This window comes from Monodon monoceros, unplaced genomic scaffold (assembly GCF_005190385.1).
Source record: "Monodon monoceros isolate NGI ecotype Baffin Bay Population unplaced genomic scaffold, NGI_Narwhal_1 Super_Scaffold_5, whole genome shotgun sequence".
Classification (NCBI taxonomy): Eukaryota; Metazoa; Chordata; class Mammalia; order Artiodactyla; family Monodontidae; genus Monodon; species Monodon monoceros.
Genome location: NW_021703782.1, coordinates 64,851,565 through 64,866,890, shown reverse-complemented (window position 1 = coordinate 64,866,890; position 15,326 = coordinate 64,851,565). Strand labels below are relative to the sequence as shown.

At 41.9% G+C, this 15,326-nt stretch overlaps 1 protein-coding gene across 33 annotated transcripts in view; it reads left to right on the top strand.

Moving 5' to 3' along the window:
* TRPM3 (transient receptor potential cation channel subfamily M member 3) overlaps positions 1-8,712 on the top strand; it is a 798,781-nt gene extending 790,069 nt beyond the window's left edge. For 23 of the 33 annotated variants that reach the window (XM_029202593.1, XM_029202596.1, XM_029202588.1 and 20 more), the window contains one exon: positions 338-1,790. In XM_029202593.1, the coding sequence (XP_029058426.1) occupies positions 338-1,790 (1,453 nt within the window). Of the gene's footprint in view, positions 1-337 lie in introns of all 33 variants that reach the window. The other 10 variants (XM_029202614.1, XM_029202612.1, XM_029202616.1 and 7 more) reach the window with 4 other exon arrangements.
* Positions 8,713-15,326: the final 6,614 nt, after the last annotated feature.

Sequence of the window (15,326 nt, the reverse complement as noted above, 5' to 3'; positions counted from 1 at the left end):
AGGTGGGACTTCGGCCCGCTTTACTTCAAGAACTACTACTCAACTTTGGTGTGTATTTATTGGGACTGAGCATTAATTTTCACTGAGGGAAAAGGGGTTTAGTAGCTAAAAACAGCTGGATTCAATAATCTCTAAAGCCTCTTCCAGCTCCAGAAGGTGGAGATTCTGTGATTCTCAGTGACAGAGTCACTGCCATCCTCTCGTCCCCACCCCCCTAGTTTCCCTCCAGTGGCACAGTGAGGGCACCGAGTCCGGGCGCAACTCTGATCCCCTCTGTGCTCTCCAGCCTCCCGCAGAGAAACCAGCCCCAAGTGACTGGCTCTCTTCTCCCTCCCAGGGTGGAGAACATGTCCATGCGGCTGGAGGAAGTCAACGAGAGGGAACACTGCATGAGGGCCTCGCTCCAGACCGTGGACATCCGGCTGGCGCAGCTCGAGGACCTCATTGGGCGCATGGCTACGGCCCTGGAGCGCCTGACGGGTCTGGAGCGGGCCGAGTCCAACAAAATCCGCTCGCGGACCTCCTCAGACTGCACAGACGCAGCCTACATTGTCCGCCAGAGCAGCTTCAACAGCCAGGAGGGGAACACCTTCAAGCTCCAAGAGAGTATAGATCCTGCAGGTGAGGAGACCTTGTCCCCAACTTCTCCAACCCTAATGCCCCGTATGCGAAGCCATTCTTTCTATTCAGTCAGTATGAAAGACAAAGGTGGGATAGAAAAGTTGGAGAGTCTTTTTAAAGAAAGGTCCCTGAGCCTACACCGAGCTACTAGTTCCCACTCTGTAGCAAAAGAATCCAAAGCTCCTGCAGCCCCTGCAAACACCTTGGCCATTGTTCCTGATTCCAGGAGACCGTCTTCATGTATAGACATCTATGTCTCTGCCATGGATGAGCTCCACTGTGATATAGACCCTCTGGACAATTCCATGAACATCCTTGGGCTGGGAGAGCCAAGCTTTTCGGCTCCAGTATCTTCCACAGCTCCTTCAAGTAGTGCCTATGCAACTCTTGCACCCACAGATGGACCTCCAAGCCGGAACACTGATTTCGAGGACATCACCTCCATGGACACTAAATCTTTTTCTTCAGACTATACCCACCACCCGGAATGCCAAAACCTGTGGGACACTGACCCTCCAATGTACCACACCATCGAGCGTTCCAAAAGTAGCCGCTACCTAGCCACCACCCCCTTCCTTCTAGAAGAGGCCCCCATCGTGAAATCTCACAGCTTTATGTTTTCTCCTTTGAGGAGCTATTATGCCAACATTGGGGTGCCTGTGAAAACAGCAGAATACACAAGTATTACAGACTGTATTGACACAAGGTGTGTCAATGCCCCTCAAGTGATTGCTGACAGAGCCACCTTCCCAGGAGATCTCGGAGGAAAAGTGGAGGACTCATCATGCTGCCATCCCGAACGAGAAGCAGAACTGAGTCACCCCAGCTCTGACAGTGAGGAGAATGAGGCCAAGGGCCGGAGAGCTGCCATTGCAATACGCCCCCAGGAGGGTGATAATTCAGACAGAACCCTGTCCAACAACATCACAGTTCCCAAGCTAGAGCGTGCCAGCAGCTACTCAGCAGAGGAGCCAAGTGTGCCATATGCACACACCAGGAAGAGCTTCTCCATCAGTGACAAGCTCGACAGGCAGCGGAACGCAGCAAGCCTGAGAAATCCCTTCCAGAGGAGTAAGTCCTCCAAGCCAGAGGGCCGAGGGGACAGTCTGTCCATGAGGAGACTCTCCAGAACATCCGCTTCCCACAGCTTTGAAAGCAAACACAACTAAACCTTCCAGTAAGCTTTGCAGGAGGCTCAAGAATCCAGCCCTAAAATTCTCCCCAAAATTCACCTGTTCCCGTTTCTTGAAACTTATCTGCTTTATTCTTAGCTGAGCAAAAGAAATATTGCTTTGGGAGGTGTTAATTCAAAGGTGACTTCTGGGCAGAGATCAAGAAAGCATTTGTTCTGGCCCAGTGCCAAACATGGGATTTAAGTCATGTTCACACTTGATGGACAGGGAGGGGAAAGAGGGAGAAGAAGGGTCGAGATGAATGTGTATCACTAGTCACTTCAGAAAGCCATGAGTTCTGGGAATGAATGGGGCTTCAAGCACTGTCCGTGCCAGGAGTCATCTTTCCATTTCTGACCGTTATCAAGAGTTTTAGGATGCAGGGCTAAATTGCAAAAATAAAATAGAATAGCCAGCATACAAATGAGATATTCTAAACTTTCAATTCTGTTTTCTTTTCACATTGGCTCCATCACTGGTGACTGATGAAGAGCATCCTTTTTATTCAGTATAAGCCGGCAGCAAGCAGTTCTACCTAACGTCCCACATCCTTCTCATGCCAACACTTCTGTAATTGATCATTATAAAGAAAAAACAAGGTAACAGTCATAGTTCACCTGTCTCTTTTATATTCGTTTCTGGTGCCACAACTTTTATCTTTTTTGAAGAAAATAAAGGGAAAAGAAATGCCTTTTTGTATTGCAATCAAAATGAAAGAAGAATTGATGTTAAAAACAGATGTCAAGTGGTTTATTATAAACAGTGGGCATTCAAGTGTAGTCAAGCAAGCTCAGGATGAATGTAATTAAATAATTTTATATTTTTTAATTTATTTTGTATCTCACCTGTCATCAGTGAAGCCACTCACTGAATATGTAATAGTGAACTTAAAAAAATAGTAGGCAGAACTCACCTAAAACTGCCATATGGGATACTGTTATCTTCTCACCATCCATGTCATGTGTGATGCTGCTGTGTGACCTTCATCATTTGTATGAGTCTACCATGTCTTCTGAATGTCTCCAGGATGTAACTGCCAATTTTCCGCACCACTCATCACGCGAGCATTTTGTATATGAATATCTGGTTACATGTAGATATTTTCATACCTAGAGTTTTGCCATTTAATCTGAGCTCAGCGTAAATTTAATTGGAGTTTTTCAAGGGCTGGTATCTTTTTTATGGGATGTTCCAAAGCACTTTTTAAGGAAGTTTCAAAACCATAAATAACCTTAGAATTGACTGGGAGTTTGGTATCAACCCAAGCCATCAGTTGCAGGCATACCATGAATATTTTTCTTATACACAGAGTTATAAAAAAGATACAGTAGACTAAAATAGAAAACAAATAAACATGTAAAGAGTTCTGTAGTATATGCTGCTTATATACATATATATGCATTTACCCAGGGAGACATGTTAATATATAGTATATAAACAGACATATAGAGCTTTCTTAAAAGGCTTGGACTTTTCTATCACCTTGAGATATAACCAGGATTTTTTAATATCCAAGGAGTTCCATTGAAAGAGTTCATTATGTTAAATTTTGACAGTTATTGAAATTATGAATTTTTTAAATCCCTATGACCTCAGATTTTCCTTGTACCAAACTAGAACATGACTCACTACCTTCCCTCTGCCCCTTTTTGTGCGGAAGCACTTGCTGTCATGACGTCTCATTTAGTCTGGTTTCTCCTACACAAAGCAATTATGCCAAGTACAATCAGAATAGACAAGCCAGTGTAAGCCAGATAGTATTATGGACTCGAGAATATAGGCATACGTTTCTAGACCCGAATCTAGATTTAAAGTGGGATAAAGAAACCTTCGGATTCCTATTTGGATCACTGATTTCAAAGCGAACAAAGATCTTTAAGGAAAAGGACTTAATGTCTCTGACCCCAAATACTACCTGGCTCTTTTGTTTCTCTGTAGTTATGAACTCCAAATTGTCTCATTATGTGAAATCAAGTAAGTACATGGACAAAATCTCTAGCCTTTAAATATTTAAACAAAACCCAAAACCTTCTGAACAAGCTTTTCAGTTGTAGAGATAATGATGTGGCCACATATAAAGAATTAAAGAATTCCTTCTTCACTCCTTGGATTTAAGTGAATAAGAAATAAGTCACCAGAGTCTCTCATATATAATTGCTCTAGAAACACTTAAATTTTTATTGAACTCCATATTGGCTATTTCCCCCTCAGCGAACACACATTTGAGAATAGATCAGTTGCCCTTAAACTTCCTTGAGTCACGAATCTCTATGAGGATCTAATGAAAGCTCTGGGCCCGCTTCCCAGAAAAAAATGTACATACATGCAAAGTTGCAATATACCTTAAAGGGTTCATGCACCCCTGGTTCCATATTGATTGATAATGAGGAGGAGGAACCATGTTTGTTCATAATCAACGCAGTTGTAATAGGCACTTGACATTTCAAGACCATTCCTCGGTGACTCTCGGGAAGGCCAAGTCTCAGCACCAGAGTTTGAACCAAGATTTTGTTATTTTTGTTCCTTAGATTAGCTTTTGCTAGTTTGATGTACTTACATCCTAACACTTTGATGGTTTTACGTATGGAGCACATTTACAAAGCCAGAAGCCTCTCTAAATCTGTAGAGGAATCTAAGAAGGAGGTGAAATCGTTATTCTTTGACCACAGAGCAGGATATCACAGCACCTCCAGGGCCTCATTCTGGACCAGATTGAAAGTAGGGGAAAGAAATTATGAGCATGAGTGTTTCCATTCATCGTGATTTCTGGAGAGAACCGAGCAGAACCTGGGAAACAAAGTATTTAACAGCCCTGACCTTGTGATTACCTGGTCCTTTTGTTGTGCATGAAAATGAAGTTCTTACATCTTTTGTGAAGTGTGTGAAATATATAAGCCAAATTTAAGTGACTTTAAACACAACCTGTGTAACTTTCATGAGCCATTTCTTTCCTGTGCACTTACATGTGTATTACGCTTCCATCCATTTCTTTCCATTTCTGGGTGTTCTGCACACCGATGTGGCATTGATTCTGTGGCCTTGTACAGTCAGCTTGTGTCCAGCTCATTTATTTCACCATGTCCCTGATCGAGGGGACGTTAATTACCTGTCTCTGTGAGTTAAGCAGCCCGTGAGCAGCAAGTTATTGAGGAATGTAAATAAAGTCATAGAGCGCTCAAGGAAGTAAATAGCTTTGGTTTAATCATGTGCTTCTAAGGTGCCAGTTTTTGTACACTACTATATGTCATGATTTGTTCTAATTACTCAGCCCTTTTGAAAAAGAAGAAAAGTAAGGATGTTTAATGAAAATGACCATGGAAATTCCTGATTAACCAACATACTTTATACTTATACTTAGAAACCCGCTCCTTAATGGATTTCAGTGAAGCTGGAAAGCTTGAGTGTAATTGCCGTGACTAGTTTGAGTATTTCTCCAGCCAGAAGGTGTATTAGGGGTCAGAATGCAGCACTTTACAGAACTGGATTTTTTTTTTAAGTCTAAGCTTCCAGGTCTAGGATATTATATAGCACTTTGAAAGTTTCCCCTTTAAAACATATATATCAGAATAATCGAATGAGAAAAATGTACTTGCAAGAACACAAAATGTGTTTCTTCTGAATGTTTCAAATGTATTCTAAAAGATGGTTTCTATAGATAATATTATGGTAGATAACTGGATAGCACATTTATTCTAGTTTCTGAGGCTGTACAGTCTAATCTTTCTGAATGTTTAGGCTGTTTAACTTCTGTAATGATAATGAATATTATCCAGTCATCGATCATGCTATATCTATAGGCTATACCATTCAATGTGTGTGGGGCAATGCTGTATTATAAAACACATGTAAACATATATGTAACCTGTGTTTAACTCAGCATAGTTGTAGCATGTGGTTGTATTAATGAACGTTACAGGACAGCTTTATAATCATTTACACATCTGTAACATTCAATAAAGAAGCACATGTTGCAAGGATTAATGATGTTCCCAATTCCATGTTATTTAGCATCCTCATGAAATGGGCACTTTTGTTCCCGATCTGCTTTATGTTTTTCACATTCCCGTAGACCACTGTAAAATATTTGTATAAGCTGATGTGCATCTTCTAACCAGCCCTGTGAGCTGTGGTAGGCAAGTTGTGATTCTGTGAAAGACAAACTGGCATGTTATACAAAAGACTATATGACAAATGAACTGAAAATAGTATTTTAAGCTCCAGTTGAATTAGGTGTTTGTTTACATCTGCTAACCCAACGTGGAAGCAGTGTACAGTATTTTATAAATATGTTCATGTAGTAACACTGATATGTTTGTTTCTAGATAAAGTGATGCTAGTGTGTAGGTGGTTATATCCTTGTTCTAGATATTGCATTATAGCTCACTATTCTTTAATAATAGTAATGTGACTTAAATGAAGTAATCCCGCTCCAAATCCAGTCTTAATTTTGTGGCAACAAAATGCATGCACTGCTTTATGCCTTTCTTTTGACTTTTTAAAGGCACTTAACATTTTACTGTTGCCTGCTGTGACACTTTAACACTTAGGAACTCACTCAAAATGTCGGGCTTCTTACACTGTTTGGGGATTATGTCCAGTTTTTTTAAATTAAAAACAAAAAAGCAACCAAGGATTTTTTATTATTTTTTTAAGCTCTGAACAAATAATATGGACTAAAGTATTAACCACAGGGCCTATAGCTATGCGAGACCTGGATATAGCTAGCCAATACCACTTGGGTTTACCAAGGTCTAGGTGTTGGTGCATCTGTGATATATGAAAGACATGTTTCTGATTCTTTAGGGCCATTAGTGCAAATTGCTAAAACAGGGATGAGAGGGAGAAGTCCCTTCGTGACAGTGTAGAAGTCCACATATCAGTATGAATGAATCCAGTGAACAACATATGACCACGCTCCTACCTTAGGGCTTTTTTCACCTTCTGTGTGAGCCTGGCCCAGGGGAGGGCGGGAGATGGGTGACTGGGTGTGTGATTGAGCGCTGGGTGACTCTGAAGAGTTTGCCTTGTAAGGAAATCACCATTTCATTGTTAGAAGCCATTCAACATCTGGACAAGAGAGGGACCAATTTGCACAATTTACACATCTTATAAATGATGGCTTCTCAACAAGTAGAGAGAACTTTTCTCTCAGCCTGCACTGGCCTAAGCTTTCGCGTCTTTTTACCTGTCAAACAGTCTCTTTCTCAGATTAGAGTCAACCAAAGGAGGGGTTGGTTCTGATTTAAGGAAAACAAGATTTTTTTTCCTTTCCTTTTGTAATTCGTTTGAGAATGTAGTTGTGTTACCTTTTCTCTGATGAATTCCTTGCACTGATTGCTGATAATGAAATCAACACATGACCGTTTCTACATGTCATCTAAGAGAGGAATTCAGTGGCCAAGTAATCCCGACGGTGGTAAGAGTGGGGTGAATTTTCCCTCCCCTAGCTTACCTAGTCTGCTGGCCCCACTAAACCTTCAGGCTATTGCCTATTTACACAGTGTTGTGTGCTGGGAAGTGAAAAGGACATGTGTGGCCAGAAGGCCATAGGCTTTCTGATGAGCATCAATGCCAACCTTGACCCAGGCCTTCCTCTGGAGCAGGCAGGCTGCTGAGAGCTGTGGGACACAGAGGGGTGTTCAGCCTTGTGCCTGGATGCATAGCCTTCTTCACCCCCTTAACTTTCTTCCTTTCTCTTGGCCCAGCACGAGGTGTTTTTTGCCAGACCAGTTGACTCTTGCTTCTATTACCTCAATACCCTCTGGACACTGGCACAGTAAACTGAAACAGTGGTTACAAACATGCAGACTTTGTCCAGCCCTCACCTTCGCACTGACTTTTCATCCTCCCCGCAACTCTACCCCACATGCTCCTAACTTGGCTGGTGTTTGCATCAGCCTCATCCGTTCTTTGCCTGTCTGAATCCCAACCCTCACATCTTCACCCCAGCTTCTCACATGTCATCAGCACCGGCCATCTGCATCTAGATTGTGGGGTTGCAAACTCAAATATGTGGAGGGACTGGATCCAGAACACAAATGTGTCAACTGGGCTGGCGAAAGACAACAGGAAGGAGTTGGGTTTGTAGGGCACGAGAGAACATGTGTCCTGCTGCAAAGACATTCACTTTCAGATGTGCAAACACTGTGGTAGCCAAACAAACGTGTCTGCCAGCAGCTTTCAGTCCCAGAGGCAATAGTTTGGGACCTCTGAATCAGAGCCCACCAGGATCATATTCTTGATTCCAACTTAGTGAGTATATACACAAAATACACTGAGAATGGAGGCGGGAGGGAAGGAAACTCACCCTACTCAGGGTTCTTTCTGTTCTCCCAAATGATATGTGCATGTATATTTGCCAGCTGCATCATTCTGTACCTAAACTCAGGATCTTTGTGAGGGAGATTCAGAAGAAGAGTACCGTAGCATTGTATCGAGGCTTGTCCGCTTCCTGTCACTTCAGTGTCTGACCTGAGTTTTTATTGCTGCTCCTGCTGTGCAGAACAGTCCATGCAGTGTACTGTACTCACAGCCGTTTCATAACACAGAACTTAGACTCTCATTTGTAAACGTTCTAACCATAGTTTATAATGGGGAAAATTATTCAAATATCATTTTTAAATGAACTCCTATAAACAATTTTGCAGTTGGGTTTCTTAAAGATATATACATCTTTTCGTTCTTTGTGTATAGATAGACAGTGGTTTGCATATCTATCGACATTATAAATATATATAAATCCTTAGAGGAATTGTTCTTTTTTAAAGGTCTCTTATTGGATTCACAGTGCACTTTGAGCTTGTTCATTTAGATATATAATTCAAAGCAAAGGTTGGCAGATACTACGGGAGAAACTTTCTGAAATATCTGTAACAAATGTTTTGCAATAAAAAAGAAAAACTCAGTAGTTCAAAACATGACTTGGACTTCCTTGTGCATTTATTTGCCGCCATGTGATCTCTACCATTCTCATGCCAAGAATTGTTGGGGTACAGGGAGACAATTGCCTTGGGCTCCATAAATTACTTGTAGAGCAGAGGCTGCAACTGGTAGTCTGTGGGTCATATCTAGCCAGCAGAGAAGGGGTGTTGTCCAGCACAAATATTTTCACTTCAAATAATAGTGGGAAAAGAAATTGCAGAACACATATATGTACAGTCTTTTATTTTAAAAAATATTTGCTGAGCACCTACTCTGTGCCCAGTAGTGTGCCAAGGTGAATAAAGCAGGCAAAGGCCCTGCCCCTGTGGAGTTTTAAATCTAACTGTAATAAAGTGTAATCATATATTGTTTTGTAATTACCATTTCGCCGCCTAAGAAATAGATCATGAAAAGTAAGAATCTATAGGTTCAGAGGAGTGACAGTGCTCTGTGGCTCAGGGCAAGGAAGGCCCTATGGGGTAGGCTACACCAGAATGTGCCCTGAAGAACAAGGGGAGTTTAGTCGATAGGAGAAGGACATTCCACGTAAGGGGGACATTATTTTTTTAATTGAAGCATAGTTACTGTACACTATTGTATAAGCTACAGGTGTACAATATAGTGACTCACAATTTTTAAAGGTAAGGGGAACGTTAATTTGATAAGCACCCAAATGTTACAGTGCTTCATCCTGGTTAGAACCTCTAAGCAGCCCCAGCTTCACGGGCTGCATCTCCAGCATGGACCCTGATGTTGAGAATGAGGCTTTGTTCCAGTGAGCACCTTTATCTTTACATTTCCCACTGGCTCTGTCTAGTCAATTTTTTGAAAATGGAATGGCTGGCATAGCTTTCTGCACATTTATGTAACACATACAATATTCAATCACGTGCCCTCAGATTTCCTGTAAAATCAGGTCAACCATCATTTGCTGCCAAAATCTCAAATTTAGACCAACATGGGGCTTCCTTGAAGGACGTGTTAATGGAGGTAGAGAAAGACTAAATTCTCTAGAGATAATATATCATCATTTCCTTTTTTTACATTACCCAATTTGATTAAAAGCCGGAAGACAGCTTACCATAGAAAGGCCTGGATTACCACACCCTTGTCTGTGGAAAGCTCTCAGTAATTATTTCATTTTCACCATGGCTGATCCCTGGTCGTTAACTTGGCCTCTGCCCTAACGTACAGCACATTACTTCTTTATAGTATGAACCGTGTCACAGAAGCCTTGGGCTGTGTCACAGTCATTATCTTACAGTATATCATCGGATAGACATGATGACACAATGCAGGCACCCTAGAAAGGCCTTCGCTCAAATTCATGAACTGTTGCCCCAATATTCTTTACCTCAGGCACTAAACAATTTTTTTTTTTACAGACTGTATTAATCTGCTAGGACTGCCCTAACAGAACAGCACAAACTGGGTGGCTTAAACAACCGAAATGTATTGAAACTAGACCTGGAGGCTGGAAGTCCAAGATCTGGTATTGGCAGAATAGGTTCCTTCTGAGGGCTGTGAGGGAGAATCTGTTCCAGGCCTCTCTCCTGCTTCTGGTGAGTTTCTGGCAATCTTTGGCATATTCCTCGGCTGATAGAAGCATCACCCTGACCTTTACCTTCATCCTCACAGAATGTTCTCCCTGTGGTCTGTATTCAAATATTCCCTTTCTAGAAGGACACCAGTATGGGGCCCATCCAGCCCCAGTATGGCCTTATCTCAACTAATTGTGTCTACAATGACCCTATTCCCTAATAAGGTCAAATTCTGAGGTGCTAGAGGCTAAGATTTCAACGTATAAATTTTGGGGTGGCAAAATTTAACCCTTAACACTGGGTGAATTTGTGAATAGGAGTGTGATGGTCACACTATCACACACACCTATCTTTTTTAATATCTTTTAAGGTAAAGAGATCAGAATTCAAGAATCAATTGGAAATATGTTGATCAATAGGAGAAAAATATAGATCAATTGTGCCACCGCATGGAGCCATTAAAAATAATTAAATCTTTGTACATTGACATGAAAAAGTGTCACTGGTATATCATTAAGTCTTTTTAAAAGGAAATACAAAGCAGCATATAGAGTGTAATCCCAATTTTTATAAAAACTAAACCAAGTGTATAGATATGGATATATTTGTATATAAATAGTAAAAAGACTGGAAGAATACACCAAAAGGGAGAGAAATGAGTAAAAGTTTTGCAGTAGAATTTTTTTTTTCAAAAATTCAAATACTGTTTAACCTAAAGTGGCCTAAGTGAAGTTGGTTTAAGTATCAATAGACATCCACCAGGGACTTCCCTGGTGGTCCAGTGGTTAAGACTCCACACTTCCAATGCAGGGGGAGTGGGATCGATCCCTGGTCAGGGAAGTAAGATTCCACATGCCGTGCACTGTGGCCAAAAAAAATAGACATCAATCAAGAGGGTTTTCTTTGCCTTATTTCTGCTCTAGGCATGGTCACAATAATCACAAGCCCTGTAATGGCAAGTCCTCTCCCCCCAAGAAATGGTGAAGGTGAAAGAAGAAAAGTGGTAGCAATGGTTTAACTACTAATGTCATGAAATTGTAGGCACAAGTACAATCAATGCCTTTCCAGCTGGTACTTTGTTCCTCTGGAAGAACTGAAAATTTTATTAAAAAGGCAAGACTGTCGTGACTAAAAAGATAATTACACATTGCAGTTATTTAATTAGAGCTGCTGAAAAAACGGGATGAGCAGCCCAAGTTTAGCTCATCAACACTAAAAGTGTTCATGTAGAAGCACCATGGCCACCAGGAAGGCAACGTGTGGATGTTTTTCACATTTGGGCAGGAAATTGGGCTATTGGGCTACGTAATGTACTCTGACACTCTGCACAGAATAGAGGAGAGATGCCCTTAGAAGTAAGAGGTAAGAATGAGTATTTGTAGCCTAGCAGGGCCCAAAGTAATATGCAGGACTGAAAAGATAGGAGGTGAGGGTCAGATATTTCCAGGGCTGGAGTCCCAAGGCAAAACAAACGCATAGCCATGAGAACACATTAGACTCACTGGGAGAGCCCTGGGCAGCCAACCTGAAAGGGCAGAGGGTTCACGCTGGAGACTTGTGGGAAAGGATAACAATCCCTAATATTCACTTAATCTTCTCAGTACATCAGTGAATCTGGCATTATTATTCTCCTGTCCCAAATGGGGAAAAGGTGACTCGGCATTTTATACATAAATGCCAGGTTAGAGTTTGGACTTTATTCTGAGATAAATAAAGAAAGCGACTGAAGAATTCTGGGCGAAAATGTGACATGTAAAGATGTGGCATGGCCGAGGAAGGACAGGTACAGTCAGAAGAACTGCAGGATTCCAGGCAAAAGGAGATAAAACCCCCTGGATAAAAAGACACTTTGAAGAAATTTCACAACTCTTCCTAATTCCAGAAACATTTCATGGATACTCACTATTTGAAAAACACTTGACCAAGTGCTGGCACATTCTGTTTGAAATGTCAACCTCTAACTTAATTCCCTGGTGAATAACTAGTCATCCTTTCCAGAGGATTCTTTTTTACTGTGTGCCCAGCTGAGCATCCTTTGAGATGCCTCCTTGCTGGCAGTTGTTTTATACAATGTGGAAGAGCTGTACCCTTTCCCTCAGCCACAGTTTTGGCTACATCTTTGGCGAAAGGTGACATTGACCCAAGAGTGCCAATCAGAGCTTTTTCCTTGGTAACTTGGAATAGAGGTAGGGGTGGGGACAGTCTCTGGCTAGTGAAACCATAACTTACAGACTCAGGAATTGTCTACCATCATGTTCCAACATATGGCTGAGCTGCAGAGGAAGTCAGTCTGAGGAGAAAGACAGAAACAAGGAATACAGAGACAGAAGCAATTATGGAAAACAGAAAAATTCTAGACTCTTCCTGGGACATGACTGTAGTTCACCTTTGGGGTCTAGAAACATCAGTGTCTTTAAATTCCTCGTGTGGTAGGCTAAATAGTGGCCTCTCCAAGATGCTCACGTCCTAATCCCCAGAACCTATGCATATTACCTAATATGGCAAAAGAGGCTTTGCAGATGTGATTAAGTTAAGGATCTTGAGATGGGGAGATGAGGCAGCCTCAGGACCCCCCAGGCCCTTCTATCCAGGACCCAGATGCTTGAAGCCTTTCAAAAATTACTTAAATGACATTGCTCTTAGTTATAATTATTCTCCAATAATTCCCCCCCCAACACACACACCCCTATCCTTCTCAGTGTTTAATTAAGAAACTTTCTGTCTTATTTGGTAAGCACAGCAGTGCTTCATCAAATAGAGTGCTGTCTCTGTTTCAGAAAGAAAACTGAGGGACTTCCCTGGCGGTCCAGTGGTTAGGGCTCTGCCCTTCCACTGCAAGGGGCACAGGTTCAATCCCTGGTCAGGGAACTAAGATCCCACATGCCACGTGGCAGTGCAGCCAAAAAAAGAAAAGGAAAATCAAGCTTTCTTTTGCCTCTTTTATGTCAGTCCTGCCAAGGGACCCACATTTTTTTAAGACAGTGGGTGGAGGGGTCATGTGGGAAAGGAGGTGCGTGGAGGGATGGAATTTGTTGACAGAGATCTTTCTTAATGATAGTTTCTCTCAGAGATCAAATGTAATCCACACAAAAGAACCTAACTGGTCTCCCCCCATGACTCTGGCTTCCAGAGACTGCAGGAGCTGCTCCTAAATTATGTTGCCTTCTTAAGGTTTTCGACCAGACTTGTCTCTGCTATTTGGGGTTTCTATGCTGACAGCAAAAGCTCCCTAGTGGCTCTGTTTCATTCAACCAATTTTACTGGGCCATTAGCTCAGTCTGCAGTGGGAGAAAACCAGGTCAGTCCTATAAAGGATACAGACATTCCAAAAATTTTAATAACTGCTTCTTTTCCTAATTTGTTCTCTCGGTTTCTTTGTCTGTTATGTGGAGCTTAGAAGTTGGACCAGATCAGTGGCTCTTAAATTTCTTGAATTATAACCACTTATGGGATCTATTGAAAGCTAGGAACCCTTCTTAGGGAAAAAAGCTTAGATTTGGGAGACTGTTTAAAGGGGCTCCTGGAAGCCCTGAAAGCCACCCAGAGTCACCAAGGGAAGACTCTCTGAAACCCAGGTTAAGAACCAAATGTCTCTCCAGCTCTAGAGTTCTGAGACTCCATGGAGCCTGGCAAAGCAGAGAGCACAGGGTCATTTTGAAACATCTGTCTGCAGAAGAAATCAGGCTGACAGCTGGGTGAGCCATCATGCAAGCGTCAGGCGCTCACCCGTCCTCCCCCACAGCTGCTGAACAAATGCACTGAAGTCGATACAGAAAGATCCCGAATTAAGTCAGTCAATCTATTCCCGATGAAGGCAGTGCGAGCCATCTGTGCACTTTCAAGTCTCCGGCAAACCACAGATTCCCCAGCCCTCCAACTGGAAGCTCTGCCTGCAAGTGAGGGTTCACCAGTGGTCTCCTCAGTTACCTCAGTATGTCTTGAGATCAGGCTTCCTGCCTCCACCTCATGAAGAACTGTCTGCTGATGAGAAAGCCACCCCTGTCTAAGCACCCAGCCTTTCTCATCTTGACTTTATGGAGTTGACACGTAACTAGATTTCCTCTCTGTCGGGTATTCTAAGTGAACAGGCTTCGTCTGCTATTTTTTTTAAAGCGGTATGAGCTGCTGTTCCACAAACATGCAGTACAACTATTGTCATATCTCTTTGAACCCTCACATCTTGTTAGCTGAGACAAGTTACAACTCTTGAGTCTCCCACTCCCTCTTTTTTCCCTCTGACTCTTTAACTATGAAAATTTTCAAACATACAGAAACGTTGAAAGTACAGGACAGTGAAGACTTTCATACCCTCTACCTATGTTCAATGATTATTGACCTTTTGCTCTATGTGCTTTCTCTCTGTATATATTATTTTCCAAAACTGTATGAAAGTAAGTTGCAATAATTGAAACACTTTACTTACACACACTTCAAAATTTATGTCCCAAGAATACTGATATTCTCCTCCATAACCACAATGCCATTATCATGCCTAAGAAAATTAGCAATAATCCTTAATGCCATCTAATATCTGGTCCATATTCAAATTTCCCCAATTGTTTCCAAATTACTTCTGTGGCTAATTTTTATTCCCCAAATCATAACATTTGGTTGACATATCTCTTTAGCCTTTTAGCCTAGAGCAAGGCCCCAGCAAACACTAATTTTTCACAACAATGACTTTTCAAAGAGTCCCGGCCAATTGTCTTACAGAACGCCCCACACTCTAAATTTGTATGATTATTTCCTTTCGTCCTGTTCATGCTCCTCTGTCCCCTTTATTTCCTAGAAACTGAAAGCTTGGTCTAAAGACTTTATCAGATTCAGGTTAAACATTTATGGCAGGAACACTTCACAAGTATCTTACATACTTTCACACCACACCAGGAAACGCATAATGCCAGGTGTTTCTGCTAGGAATAGTAATGCTAAGTTTGACCACCAGATCTCTCCAATGTAAAGATATATTTTACCTCCACAATTCGTGAGCAACCTGTGGGGTGATACTTAGCTAACACGTGAATGTGCTGTTCCCCCACCGACCTTTCACCTAATGGTTTTAGTAACCATT